The sequence below is a fragment of the Urocampus carinirostris genome, chromosome 15, assembly GCF_059441175.1.
Source record: "Urocampus carinirostris isolate Australia breed hairy pipefish chromosome 15, RoL_Ucar_1.0, whole genome shotgun sequence".
Classification (NCBI taxonomy): domain Eukaryota; kingdom Metazoa; phylum Chordata; class Actinopteri; order Syngnathiformes; family Syngnathidae; genus Urocampus; species Urocampus carinirostris.
In genome coordinates, this window is record NC_142363.1 from 6446495 (window position 1) to 6461048 (window position 14554).

General features: G+C 40.9%; 2 protein-coding genes across 2 annotated transcripts; both read right to left on the reverse strand.

Annotated features, from left to right (window-relative positions):
• Positions 1 to 919: 919 nt before the first annotated feature.
• pnn (pinin, desmosome associated protein) lies at positions 920 to 14135 on the reverse strand. The gene is made up of 9 exons (XM_088353948.1): positions 13963 to 14135; positions 13469 to 13561; positions 7327 to 7398; positions 7162 to 7237; positions 6960 to 7054; positions 6361 to 6436; positions 5384 to 5539; positions 4399 to 4537; positions 920 to 2532 (listed from the first exon to the last, which is right to left on the reverse strand). The coding sequence occupies exons 1-9, from the start codon at positions 14073 to 14075 to the stop codon at positions 1385 to 1387; spliced, it is 1968 nt and encodes a 655-aa protein (XP_088210074.1). The 5' UTR covers positions 14076 to 14135; the 3' UTR covers positions 920 to 1384.
• On the reverse strand, positions 8596 to 12453 carry LOC148351420 (uncharacterized). The gene is made up of 2 exons (XM_088353947.1): positions 11358 to 12453; positions 8596 to 10776 (listed from the first exon to the last, which is right to left on the reverse strand). Exons 1-2 carry the CDS (start codon positions 12160 to 12162, stop codon positions 9362 to 9364), a joined length of 2220 nt encoding a protein of 739 aa, XP_088210073.1. The 5' UTR covers positions 12163 to 12453; the 3' UTR covers positions 8596 to 9361.
• Positions 14136 to 14554: the final 419 nt, after the last annotated feature.

Below are 14554 nucleotides of genomic sequence, written 5' to 3' on the forward strand. Positions count from 1 at the left end.
CGATCCAAACTGTCCCTCGGTGTGAAAAGGTGAAAGAGTTTTCAGTCTCTGTGTGCCCTGCGACTGGCTGGCAAACAGTTCAGGGTGTCTGGCCCCTGCCCATTGCCTGAAGTTGGCTGGGATGGGCTCCAACACCCCCTGTGACCCGAGTGAGGACAAGCGGTGCTGATAATGGAGTTGCCCAAGGTTACATTTTAGGCCCAGTACTTTTTAATGTGCATGTTTCCCCCTGGAGACAGAGTTGACGACACCCTGATGACACCTATCCTATATATACACTTTTAAGATGCGTTTTAGAAACCAAGTCATGGATAGTCAAGAACTTCCTAAAGGTCTTAATCATTGGCCTTGAAACTTAACAAAAAATACAAGATTTTAGACCTTGACATTGTATTACAGGCCTGAGCTCAATTTTATTATACATATCAAAAACATGACTAAAATTGGATTATATTATCTGAAGAATAAAGCAAGATTTTCTGTCCATTCCTCATAGGCAAACAAAGTTGCTGATGCATTTTGATATATACTCATTTACATTGGAATGCCCTACTCTGCAGTTTCCCCCCCAAAATGTTATTGCAAGCTTGCAACTACTACAAAATTCAGCAGCACGTGTGCTTACAAGGGCTGGAGAGTGAGATCACATTGCATCAGTTTTAAAATCGCAATGGCTGCACGCGTATTTCAGGATTAATTTTGATGGGATTTTACCAGTCCGATTTGCTTTTATTATACAAGCCCTTGCGGTTCCTGTCCTCCTCCAGCAGTGATTTGTTGACTCTTCTTTAAGTGAGGACCTGCACCCTATGGGTGAGGCAGCATTCAGCTACTTTTGGCCAACACTATTGAGAGTCTGCGGATCCCCACGATATTTTCAATAAAAATTAAACTAATGCTTTAAAAGCAGACACACACCTTTATTTCACACCTTTAATTGAAGCAGGTTGGCTGATACAAAACAATGAAAACCATTTTCCAAACGCAATAAATGACACGACACAGATCAAATGACGCATTCATCACGACAGTTGAAGAAAAGCAGCGTGTGCCATCGACACGACACACAGAGAGAAATCGTGAAAAATGACAAGCTGGAAAACGTGCCATGGTTCTTGCAAAAACAGATTCCCAAACCCCCATTATCAAAGCCTCTACAATAGACTCTTTGCTGTCTATTACCTGTTACAATTTCGTGTGTGATAAAATTAACAATTAAACTGCAGCCGAATGTTCAATAAAAATGGCCACACTTAAGTTGATGACAGTGCAGCTAAAAAAACAAATTGGATGCGTGGTTACAGTGAGATTCAAAGTTGCTGATCCCCTGCCCCCATCCCCCAGGTTCACAAGTTTCAGGGAAGGAACTGAAAGGGGACCCATTTTAGTGTCTTTTGTCCCTTTTATCTTGATCTTTCTGCTCCCTATCGCTGCGAGACGACTTTCCCCTGCTTTCCTCGCCCTTTCTATTCTTGCCTTGGCTTGCTCCCTTCTTGTGGTGACTCTTGTCTTTCTTCCTGTCCCTGCCTGACTGCTTCTTGCCGCGCTTTGCATCGTCGCGATTGCGACTCCGACTGTTGGACGAAGAAGTGGACGAGGACGACGAGGAGGACGAGCGGCTGGACCCAGAAGTCGAGCTCCCGCTGGATGAAGAGCCGGAGGAGGAGGAAGAAGAGCTGCGACTTTGGCTGCGGCCCTTCTTTTCCTCCTTGGCCTTCTTCCGTCCCCTCGTGCCTTCTTCGATCTCCATCGGTGTTTCCTGTGAATTTGGCTGAGGCTTGACGCCCGGCTGGACTTTGGATTGCTTTTCCTCCACCTGGTCCTGGCCGGCAGACTGATCGGGCTCTGAGGACATCTCCATCTCCTGGCTCGGGGTATCAGAAGCCATTTGAGAAATTACCGCAGTTGGTTCAGTCTGGGGCTCCGGCAATAAATCTGCCGCCTGGTCCAGTTTTAGGGTAGGGGGGCTTACTCGACTGTTACTATTCGGTTCATGTTGCTTCTTAATCATATTGGTGACATCAGTTTCTTCCTTTTCAAGGGCTGACACCTCTTTACAGTTTTCATCCTTCTCCCTACCCTGATCCTTATCTAGCTTTACCTCATCTGACCCTGGGCGCACTTCTTTATCTTTCTCCTGTTTTTTCTCCTCCTCACCTTTATTCTCCTCACCCATCACTTCCTCAACCTCCATACCCTTATCCTCATTTAACCCCTCCATGCTCTCTCCTTCCACTTGGCCTTTCCCTGCATTCTCTCCAACTTCTCCCTGTTCCCCATCCACTCCTTTCTCTTTCTCCTCCTCGTCCTCCTCGTCGTCCTCATCTTCGTCATCCTCTTCCTCCATGCGTGCTATCCTCTTGTTACCTGTCACCTTTTCTACCTGACCTGCAGGCTTACCCTCCACCGAATGGTCCTTCCTTGTCGCTGCGGAGTTGCTGCCTTCCTGGTCGCGGTTTATCTGTCGCCGTGGTCGGGCCTCCATCTTGTTGATGTGTTCCGCGAAAGCTTCGCGGCGCTCTTCAAAAATAGCTGCCCGGGATACACAAAAACATCCATTTCAGCAGTTGAAACTTGCACGTCAAACCTTTGATGACTACAGCAACCCTCGGTTGTTTTTTGGGGTGGTGGGGGGGCAGAGGGTTGCTTTCCAAAAAGGACCCAGGATAGGTCAAATCCACAAAGTAAAAACCTTTTTGTATTTCTCCAGATGTAGGACATTTGTGAAAGCTCAACTATATCCACTCATTTACATTGTAATGCCCTGCTGGTGTTTCCACAAAGTAGCAAAACCGCTTTCACCATCTATTGTTTTGGGTTTAATTTCAGGTGAAGAAGGTGTGTAGATGTATTGTCCTTCTGAATATCCCTTTTTTTCGCCATTTTCGTGTTAGTTTTTTTTGTAAAGCGGTGGACGTTTCCGTTTGTTGGCTATGTCAAGTATTATTCTATCACGCCATAGATTTGTGTTATTGATTTAGTGATGCTGAGCCATGTTCACAATTTTCTCTTGTTTAAATTAAATTTAGAACATTGTGCACTTTTCTTACGTTATGGACTTTACGCTGTACTTTTGTTTTCAGGCCATTTGTTAAGTGAGTGTTTCTTTGGAATTGTAAAAGGTATATGTCTCTACCATTTTCGACTTCCGTGCAGTTTCCTCTACACAACCACGATTATTTTCATCAAATAGTGCGCAGGCGGCTGGTGCAGCTCAGCAGGGTTACACAATTAGCGTACGAAGACAAATGGTCCGAAGGTGTCGGCAGTGACTCTGAACACATGAATGACCCTTCCCGCGGATCTCCCCAGGTGTGGGGTTGCCTGGTTGTCCTCGTCTCGCAGCCATTTCACACTGGGGAAGTCCTGGAAGGGGCATGCGCACGTCCAGAGTCGCCAACAACTCTGGATCCGCGATGCACTCCTGTCCAGCAGGGTGAGGCTGTCCTGGTTGTTATGAGGCCCCAACAACATCGCAGCTGGGGAGATCGTACGGCCCAGGGGCTTCAGACTGTTCTGCCCCGAGGGATAATTTAATCTAGCCCCTCTACATTTCTGAGCATGTTAAAAAAATCGAATCCCTAGGTAATTTAGTTTAAAATATATATTTGAGGGGTTGGGGGTGAGGGGCGGCTATTATTGCAAAACAAATGCTCTCAATCTCATGTTAAAATAAATAAATCAGTTAAGACATTAAATGACAACCAAGAATATTTCCCCCTGCCCATTAAAAAGACCCCTTGTCATCCATGATTATAATATGTTACTTATGTCAGCTGAATGATAAAGCTTATTTCTGAAAAACAAAATCTAAAAATTTGGAGTTGACATTCTATTATTCATCCGGCTGACTCCATAACAAATACTCTGCATCCAGCTCAAGAGCCGAACTAAAATTGACATCCCGTCCTTAACAACACAACATAAATAAAAATGGTCACGCTTAAGCCAGGTCATGTTTATTTGTAAAGCCCCTAATCACAAGGAGTCTTAAAGGGTTGCACAGACCGCAGACTATTGCAAACTATAGACTATTATTACACACCTCCTGATTCCAAACCTACATGAGGGCAAGGAAAAACTCAAAAACCTAAATTGATGACTTAGAGCACACTGGATGTGCGGTAACCGTCAATTCAAGTTTGTTGACCCCCCCACAGTCACTAGTGTTAGGGGAGTTAATTAAAGGGGACTAAACAAGGGCCCGGGTGTTGATGCAATCATGTGATTTCTGCCCAGTGCTCTGAATGTCAAATTGAAGAAATTTAATGAAGCGCAAGTAAGCGACGGGGCTAACTGTGTGGAAGTCAATCAGGACTCGATGCACGATGAAATCCACAAAGAAGCAAAATCATAAACTAGCCAGGGATTAATGTACTTATAAAAAGATTGACTGACCGTTGAGTTTCTTGGTGGACTCGTCAAGGATTTTCTGGGAGGCAGAGCACATCTTTCCAGGTCGATAGAAGATGTGCGGCCTGGTCTTTGTGCGAATGAATTTTATCAGATGGTTATTGTGATTGGTCCACTCCTCTTGCTGCGTAACACAGAAAGAACAAAAGTGTAGTGCAGGGATCAGCAACAAGTGGCTCTGGAGCGGCATGTGGCCCTTTGGTGCTCCCTGGCGCTTTTTTAAAATGTTTGATAATAGAAAATAATATAGTTTCTGTAGGAGGACTCAAAAATTCTTAATTTTAAATGAAAATAGATAATATACATTATCTATACAGTTTTTGGGGGGTCAAATATGGCTCTTTCGACATTTTGGGTTGCCAAACCCTGGTGTAGTGTTTTCACAATCACTTTGAAGCTTCAAAATCACGAAAAATAAAACTTAAAACCCTTTTAAACACTACCTTACGTGGTTTTAAGTCCTCTGTATCGTTTTTAATACATAAAAATCAAATAGCTAGGATTAAGTAAGTTCTGAAATGGTCAACACGAGCAAAAAAAATTCCATCTACTGTTTAATGAAGATGACTTCACAATTCTCATTAACCAACCAATTTGGAAACGGGGATTGTTCGTAATTCAAGCCTTGGACAACTTCAATGTGAATATCGGTGGATTTTAAGGGATATGGGGAAAAAAGTGGTTATAACTTTCTAGTAGGGATGCACCAAAATGAAAATTTGGAGTCTAAACTGAAAACGTGTACCCCTTGGCTGAAACAGCCAGCCCTCCACCCACAAAAATGATGTAAAAATTACCCAATAATATGAAAACTTTTATTTTGCACCGACTTCCTGAAGAGAATCAATATATTACTTTATTAACTTGAGTTACATGGCTGGTAATGTGTAAAAACAGCTTGTAGCTGCTGCATTGAACAATACCGACCATCAAAGTGACTAGAAAAGTGCGTCCTTGTGATTTCACTTACCAATTGAGCCAGTTCCACTTTGTGTTCAAGGAGTCTCAGCTCAGATTGCTTGGCTCTTCTCTCGTCAAACAACTCCCTCTTCTCGCTCTCCAACTTTTTCTTTTCAACTTCTGCTTGCACCTCCAGCTTCTGTTCAATTTCAGAGCGCCTTTTTTGCTGCGGGTGTAGGGGTTGATTATTAAAGGTTTTAAGTAAACTGGATTGCCATGTTTTAGATTTTTTTGCATCAAGCACAAAAGCGTGATTTAAAATACAATGTTTTGCCCATTAAAAAGTTTGTTCACATAAAAAAAAAAAAGAAAAAAACCTTTTGTTAGCTTACAAGTCCAGAAACAGGATGCGTTTGTATTGCATTTCATTCACTAATGTCATATTTCATGCCAGAGCATGTCCTGCCCCATGCATCTTCAGACTAACTCATCCAAGGACACTGTACAAAGCAATTGCGATTCAGCATTGTCATTAAACAATTTCATCTGATTGTGAAATATGATAATGTGTACATTTGCATAGGAAATATAGTTTTACACTCTAATGTGCAGCTAAAATGCTTTTTAAAATATATATTTTTATTGGGGGGAGTTCACAAGGGGAAATCAGGAACGAGTGACACCCAGGTTAATAGGCTTGTGCTCACTGAATTATGCGACAGACTTCTTACATCAACAAATAAGCACGACTTGTTTATGAGCTTGATAAATTCCGCCAATCGGGGCAATGTTTGTAAATCAAACAATTAACACTCATTTAAAACGTAATTATAGGAACTTGGATCTATAAGGAGAGATTTTCAATAGACCGAACTTTTCAACTTTATGCAATTTTCGTCTAAAAGCCACAAAAAAAGTACAGCGCCATTGGTAAAAATTGCCATGAGTCCCTGATAGTTTTTAAACAAACAATTTGGGAGAGCTTTTCTGTTTGCAATGACTTGGAAAAGATTGTCAAGTACACCAAAAATTTAAAAGAGAACTCACCTTCTCTGTACAAACATTGGACTCCTGTTTAAACTTTTGCAGAGTCCCCATGAGCAGGCCAAACATGCGCCGATTCCTGACCAGCCAAAGAGAAATAACATTAGTACAGTAAAATGCAGACACCAGTGTCACAAAGTATTCTATAGAAAAGATAAATACATTTAAAATTGTGCTTTATCAACAGATTTATTCTTCTTTATGTAAATGCAGTGTTTCCAATACAAAGGAAGATCCTGGTAGGCTGCCAGCGTTTAATTGATCCCGCCAGAGTCTCAAAATTATACCATTAAAAAAATAAGTGTTTCATCTCCCCCCGCCTGCAGTGTGAATAGAGAGCTGGGTAAAATGTGACATTGAAGAGCATTGCGTATTCCCCAAGTTGACTTTTTTCCAACTCCCGCCTACATTTAAAATGTACACAATTTTCTTCCAGGGGAGCATGCCCACCAGTGTCTCACAAAATGGTACGGGAAACACAAAAAGGATTGATCCATTTTTTAAATAGTCAAGTTGTTGATTCATTTGACGTAAATACTTTAACAGTAGACACAACTTAAGTCCTGTTTCACGATAATGACATTTTGTAGGGTGCATCCCACCTCTGTTTGCCCTTCTCGTCAATGGTCTGATCTTGGATGAGGTCCCGGCGTGTCCTCTCCTTGGAGGTAGCTACAACTGACGACTGCAACGCCGGCTGCAAGTAACAACCAACAAAAGTGAGCAAACTTTTAAGAGCTTCCACACTCAAACAGTCCAGCCTCGATTCATCCAGCTTTTGCAGCCCTTGAAGTTGCTTTACACCTTTTTGACATCGTCGTCATCCTCGGCGTCGCTGTCGTTGCGCATGTCTCTCCTGGCCCTTTGGTCGCCTGCCAGCCTTCCCACAAAAACACGATAACATTGATGATTTGAAAAATATTTCGATGTTACCCAAGCAAAGTTAAATGCCATAGAATTAAAGCTTACCTCAACAGAGCTCCGTCGATGTCCCTGTGCTTGGCAGGGGGACCGCCTCCTCCAATGTCGGAGAGACTGCGCCTGGAATTGGACAGAACATTACTCAAACGTTCCATGAGAATTTTAGCTGTGAAAAAAAACCCATTAGAATTCAAGGCAAAATTCAGACCAAAAGACAACACGTGAGGGGGCATTGCTTATATGCTGGGTAAAATAAAAAAACAAAAGGAGGATTCAATAAACGAGGGATAACATTTTGTGTTGGCAAATACAACTTTTCATACACAATAAGGGCAATTCTTTAACAAAGAGGCTTTAAGTTATTCTAAAAATTTCTGGTATCAGAATAAATTTTAGTCATTAATTTGTCAATGATTCAAATAAAATTGAAGATGTTTTCATTTCACCTCATTTAACAAAATAGAAAATCAGTTCAAAATACTACGATGAATGACACTCACGATAAATTAATAACTGTTTGACTGTACCGTGTCAGAAAGTACGAAAAATAAATGTTGAATATAAATATATATATATATAAAATCATGGGAGGGATCTAAATGTTTGAAAAAGGGTTTAACCCTCAACGTTCCTGTAAAATTCACCTACAATCCCAATATAAGACATACCCAAAGAAAATTTAATGCTGAACCGTTTGGCGAATATGGATGGTTTCGGTCTCTCGATTCTTTTTATCTGACGGGATTATTGTGTGTTTTGGGGTAAATATTTTACACTGTTTGATTCTATGGATTGTCTTGGAAGTAACAACCCTATGTTTGCGGACATGTAATTCATCAGCTGACTTCCCACTTGATTTTTGTATTGTACACCAGCAACCTTTGTCTATGTTTTCACTGCACATTGCTATCCTTGCACTTTATTTTATAAAAGTTAAAAACGAATTATAGAAAATTGCTATCATTTATTTACTTTAAAGTGATTTAAGACAACTCTTGCTAAAATATAGGCTACTGATGCTGCCTTAATATGACCAGCTTTAATAATTATATATAAATATATATATAACATACCTGCCAACTTTTGAAAGTGAAAAAGCCTAGTAGCTAGGGTCCAGGGGCCGCAGGCCCTGGTCAGGTCCAGGACGATGTCCGGTGGGGGGTTCAGGGGGGTGAAGCCCCCCTGAAGTCAAAGGATTTTTAGCATTTTCAGGGCTTAAAATGCAGCTAAGAAGTAACAAATTTTACATTTTTTTCACAATCACATGTTTACAGTCAATTTACCTAAACTGTACTGATGGAAATAATCAAAAGAAAGTTCTTTAAAGCTCAACAATGTATTTAATATAACAAAGTCATAGAAAACCCTCATAGTTTTCTTTTCTTTTCAATATTTGATACAATAAGAAACAAAACATTTAATTTTTTATCATTGAAGTAATATTATTCAGTGTTGGTTCTTGGGTTGGTTTTCAGGTTAGTTTGGAAACTTGTTATTTGAGATATTCCAATATATTTGTGAGTGAATAATTATATAATTGATTTTGATCAGTTTTTATATAAATAAAATAACAACCAGGCCCAACACTGACTAATACTTAAATTTTACATGCAATTTAACTATTGGAAGCAGTTGAAGATAAAACAAAATTTGGCAAACAATAATTAAACTAATTATCTAACTAAGAAAACATTTCACTGGCACATTTCCAAGTGTCACTGCACTGCATACAAGTGTATGTCCATTGAGGCAGTCACTTCTCATCTTAGAAATTCCCAATTTCACTTAACTGACTTCAGCACATATTTAAGCAATAAACAAACTAAAGGCTAAATCTATATATATCATGCAAACAATTTCACTGGCACATTTCTAAGTGTCACTGCTCCATTGAATCAGTCACTTCTCAAAGTGAAGCAAGGCACACCAGAGTCAATTGAACATGCGAGGCCAAAAGATTTTTCTCCGCTGAAAAGCAGATAATAAGAGACTGAAAAGCCATAAACATGCATGGGTTGATTCACTTTAGCAAAATTAATGATATCCAAATGTTCTCCATGTTATACAAGCTACAGCCTAAGCATTATTTGTTTTCCATTGTGCATCGTTTTGATTTTTTCAACTGGTCTTTCGAATGGGTCACACTGTGGCACTTGTATCCAGATGATGTCATCATCATTTTCCTAGTCATCAGGCTGCCAAGCACTTTGGTCGATAGACTTGCCCGGAACTCCGTCTTGTTCTTGTTGACATGACTGAAGATGCGTTCACAGTCTGCGTTGCTGTGATAAATCACCAACACAGACTTGGCCACTTTGAAGAGGGCTCCAAACTTGGCCTTGCCAGTGGCTGGGTCCTTGAGTTTTGAGAGCTCGTTCCACGCTGTGTCCACTCGCTCAGCTTCTGTGATGGCAGGGGTGAGTGGATCGCACTGGTATACGAGGAACTCCTCTTCCAGACTCCTCTTGTCATCCTTGGTCAGGAGGTGAGGGTACCTCTCAGCAAAGAATCTCACCTGGCTGAACTTGCAGTCCTGCCTGTAGCTGATATCCAGCATCCGGGCATTCACCAGAACTTCATCCCCAAAGGGAAATGCGCTGATCATGTAGCTGCATGTGCTGCTGTAGAATGCCCTGACACTGGAAAAGAAAGTGGTGAGGTCACATTCCTTTGCATGTTCAGCCACATAGTCCCTGCAGTTGGTTCCCATGAAGAGATCCTCGTCGTCCTTCTGGTTGGCCCGGTCCTTAAAGTTCACCTTTGTGATGTCACTGGCAGCGATGATGACCTTTGGCTTCATTAAGCACATGATGAGCTTGCTGAACTGAGTCGAGAGCACATGGTGCAAGAGATGCACGCAGGGTTCATCTTTTTGGAGGAAGGTGTTGGTCTCGTTGAAGATTGGCAAGACTGCCATCAAGAAATGGGCATACAACAAAGTGTTCTTGTCACTCATCTTGGTGAGGATAAGGCTGGCTTTGCTGCTGCTGGTCTTGGTGTCATCTTCTTTCTTCTTCTCCTTCACCTTCTTAGACTTGTCCGCCACTTCCTTCTCCTTGAACATGTACCTGGCCAAGTCGAAGGTCTTGGAGGAGTCTGCTTTCTCATCTGTTGCCTGAGGAGCGGCCGTGTCCAGCTTCCTTTTCTTCTCCTCCGACTTCTTCACATCAGGAGTGTAGGGCCTCTTTCTTCCTCTGCTGGATGGCATGCTGGACTTCTTCTCATGACCCACCTCTGCCTCAAAGAACTTGATGAGAGCCGTCCACTGCTGAAGGAGTCGGTCCAAGCAATGCTCCAGGGACAGCCATCTCGTTGACACATGCTTCAGGATCTTGGCCTTGGGTAGACCTTCCTCTTCTTGGAACTGTCGGAGTGCCTGCTTGCGTTTGCTGCTCTTCTCCAAGTAGTAGAACACGTCCACAAGCAGATCATCTAGCTTCACTGGCAATTGCTTCGCCCCTCTCTGAACAGCCAAGTGGATGAGATGGCAGGAACAACCTGCAAATTAATTGCAAAAATTGTAAATGTTCATGGATAAATAGATAATATCCCCAATTCTGGAACATAATCTAAATGCATAAAAACAAGGTTGTCATGGTGTAGTAAAAATTAATACTGTAGTCATAATGTCAAGAGATGTAATGTTGGTGGTAATGGTTAATGCAAGTCCTCATATACCTATGGCTGATGGATTGTAATTTGCTTTAAATCATGTAATTTTAGTAATATTTTATTAAAAACATTATCTGAAGTTTTGATATTTAAAAATTAGGAGTATAAGAAATAACATGACATTTCCTGAAACTACTTTGTAAAACATAACTAATTAATTACATCTATACAAACACACATCTCAAGGTGATTACTATGGGCACATAAAAATAATTAAATGACAAATTTTACTTGAATTAAAATATCTCAATATTATAATTGAAATCAGTACTGTAAAAGAATCTATGGAAAATTGTATTTTCAAGTGATATATTTGATACCATAAATTAATCAGCTTGCAGCGTTTTCGTAATAGGCACATCGATATGAAATAATAATAATTTTGAATAAATTGCATAGTCAATTACCTGCGATGTATGCCGATGGAGATTTTTCTGTGATGAAGGACGCGACTCCTTTCTTGGATCCAAGCATAACAGCGGCGTTGTCGGCAGCAAAACACACTAAATTATCCCAGGGAATGTTGTTCGAGTTCATTTCTTTTTCGATAATCTTAAAAATGTTCTCGCCCGTCGATGCCGTGTTGCATTCTCTCAACGAAAGAAGCACTGACAGAACTTTTCCTGTTTGGTTATCGAAGAATCGTACACAAATTGGATAAAGTTTTACATCGTCGTAGTCTGTACTTCCATCAGTAGACATGCTAAAAGGCGAAGATTTGATGACATCGACGATGCTTTGTGATGATTCTTCACCAAGGCACTGAACGATGTTCGAAGTTTTCGTTCTCCCACAACCATATTTTTTAGCGATCTTAGAATCGGGAAACATTCTCCTGAAAAGCGGTCCCATGTGGTCGGCCATAGCGATTGGAACACCATGTTCAATGATCGCTTCAGTAAATAACACTTCGGCATTTATGACGTCCAAAGAATCGGTTGGGGCGACAAAAAAAGTGGAGATTTTGCCGCTGGAATTACTGTCATTGGCATTTGATTTGTGTTTTTTCGTTCCAACGTGGTCTTTAACGTCGCTAATTCCTCCATGACCCACAGAAAAGTCTTGTCTACACAGTGTGCAGTTCGCGTAATTTTCACCTTTTCTCGATCTGATAATTACTCCAGGGAAAGCTTTGAAATATTCTTCACGAAAGCACTGTAATTTTCGTTTCGGTTTCACAATTTTCTGCACTTTTTCTCCGGTAGATTCCATGATCTATTCAAAGCACCGTGACCTACATCTCGGTTCCTTCTCGCTGCCGATTAAACAATGGCAGTGCTCCAATTGAGCTAAAAATAAACCTCCCGCATGCGCAGACGACTGGCAGTGCCGATAGCCTTTGTTTGAAATGGTACTTCGCGATCTCGCGGTGGAATGTTTTTCGTTCTTTATTTACGATTTTTTTTTTTTTTTTTTTAAGGGGAAAACCGTAGTTTTTGTAATGAAACCGAAACACTGTAGTGGGTTCAAGAAAACCGTACTCATTACGGCAGAACCGTAGTAGTTGGCAGGTATGATATAATGTTCATGTAATGGGGATTTTTACATCTAGGACATTTGTCTTTTGTGCATGTTAAAAATTAAAGATAACTGCCGGAGCAAAGAAAAATAAAGCTTTATGCATTTGATAATGAGATATTTTATGTGTAAGCCTAACAGTGGTTTTCTATTAGGTTTACTAGACCCGTGTTTTTCAATTGATGGGTTGGGGCCGATAAGTGGGTCACGAACCCATTTTTAGTGGCTTTGGGAGTCTTGGCAAAATAATGCTGGAATAAGAATAACTGAGGATCATTTAAACTTCTTAACAGTTAATGGCGATAATGTCCTGCAAAGTGCGAATTTACATTCACCGTTTCAAACCATTGAATTAAACAGATAAAGTTTGTGAACAGGTGACGAGCATGGCCAAACTTGGATATAGTGGAGAATATATGAGATATGGATTTTATTGACTTTAAGACAAAGCCACTGAAGTGAAGCAGCTGGCTAACTGAGCATTAAAAGGGTTGTTATGAAATTTTGGTTTTGCTGAACATCGTTTTTTGTGAATATATTCTATGAATATATTCTACAATCTCAGGTTTAAATGGCACAATGATTTTATTCAAATATTCTTAGACCTGGTAGTGATTTTTTCTGGATTCGGATTAAGGCATGTAGTAGTGTGGCATGGTGGGTCATAGGGTCAGACCAGATGAGAACCAACCAGCACGCCCACGGCCCTACTGAGGTTAAGCGGTGCAGATAATGGATGGATTTCAAACGGACCCCTTCTGGCCGAGCCTCGTACCCCAACCAAGGGGGCCTGCCCAGCTATTTGAGAACCATTGCCTTGATCGAAGTTTCAAAGTGGGCTTTCCTCATCAAGACTCAAAAAGGTTGTTTCTTTATGGACCCACGATTTGACCAATATATTTTCCAAGAAGTGCATGAAAAGTCATTAAATGTGCCAACATGGGGTAGAGACCAAGTGAAAAGGGCTGCTGTTGTGTTTGATCGATTAGTGCATCCTTACTTGAGCAGGTTAAATCCTCTTCCTCTACCTCCTCCCATCGCTCCAACTGCAGCGCCTGCCACGGGCCCACCGAACCGGCGCATGAGGCCCGGTCTGGAACAGAACATGACGCAAAACATTACACTTTGCCTGTGTGGGAATGCACGTTGTAGCTGATAATAAACGTGACACAATAACGTGGATGCGGCAGCATCGACAGCAGTGCTTTACAATGAATCGGGCCTCCACATCATTAAAATACTGCCCGGGATTCACGTTATTAATCGAGTTATTTTCGCACTTTAATTTTGGTAAAATCTATAGCAGACAAAGATCACAATGCCAAATTAAGTAAAGCAAAAGTAAAACTAAACCCCAAAGGCGAAAATTTGCTTGCTAGCTAAACCAATGACGCTAGCACTAGCCCAGACTCGGCAGTGTGTGGCGTCAAATCGAATTGTAAAATAAATTGCATCAATTAAAGCCCACGAGCTATTAATGTTTGATAATTATACCTCGATTCATTTGGATCTCGTCCAGTTAATTTTCGAATATTATCGTCCACATTTTTTAAGCTTTCTTTGGCTTTTTCAATCTGGTCTTGCAAGCTTCGCACGGCCACCGCCATCTTGCCCACAATGAAGCGGCAATCACATGTTCTTCTTCTTCTACGATGAATGCTCTTCTTCTGCGATGAAAGTTGTTCTTCTACGAGATAAACAGGGGTCAGTGTTTCTCTGCAGTTTTCCCCTTAAAATAATGTCGCCAGTGGAAAGTGTGTAATAATGTATTCCTCGCATCAGTTTCGTGTTTTTTGAAGCTCAAATGATTATGTTGCCTAAATTGACAGTATAAAGTTTGTATCTGCTCATGATTTTTTCTTCCACATTCAATTTAGTTATACAGTTATTTCGACAAGATAACACATTTCAAGACAGTTGGTGTAGGCTGTTTTGTTAATTTATCAGTTATTTAATGCGTCTATCTGCGTCCCATTAATTATTAATGATAATAAAAGGTGTGCATTTACGTAGCGCTTTTCAATTCACAGAAAACCTCCCCAAAAGATCAACAAAGTATTTCACACTTACCTATACACACACACAC

Excerpts from the sequence above, each read along its gene's own strand:
- LOC148351420 (XM_088353947.1), bottom strand. The coding sequence starts at position 12,162 with ATGGAATCTACCGGAGAAAAAGTGCAGAAAATTGTGAAACCGAAACGA. Across the intron at positions 10,777-11,357 it reads TCCATCGGCATACATCGCAG|GTTGTTCCTGCCATCTCATC; the intron begins GTAATTGACTAT and ends ATTAATTTGCAG.
- pnn (XM_088353948.1), bottom strand. The coding sequence starts at position 14,075 with ATGGCGGTGGCCGTGCGAAGCTTGCAAGACCAGATTGAAAAAGCCAAA. Across the intron at positions 6,437-6,959 it reads GACGAGAAGGGCAAACAGAG|GAATCGGCGCATGTTTGGCC; the intron begins GTGGGATGCACC and ends TTGGCTGGTCAG. Across the intron at positions 4,538-5,383 it reads AAGTGGAACTGGCTCAATTG|CAAGAGGAGTGGACCAATCA; the intron begins GTAAGTGAAATC and ends TGTGTTACGCAG.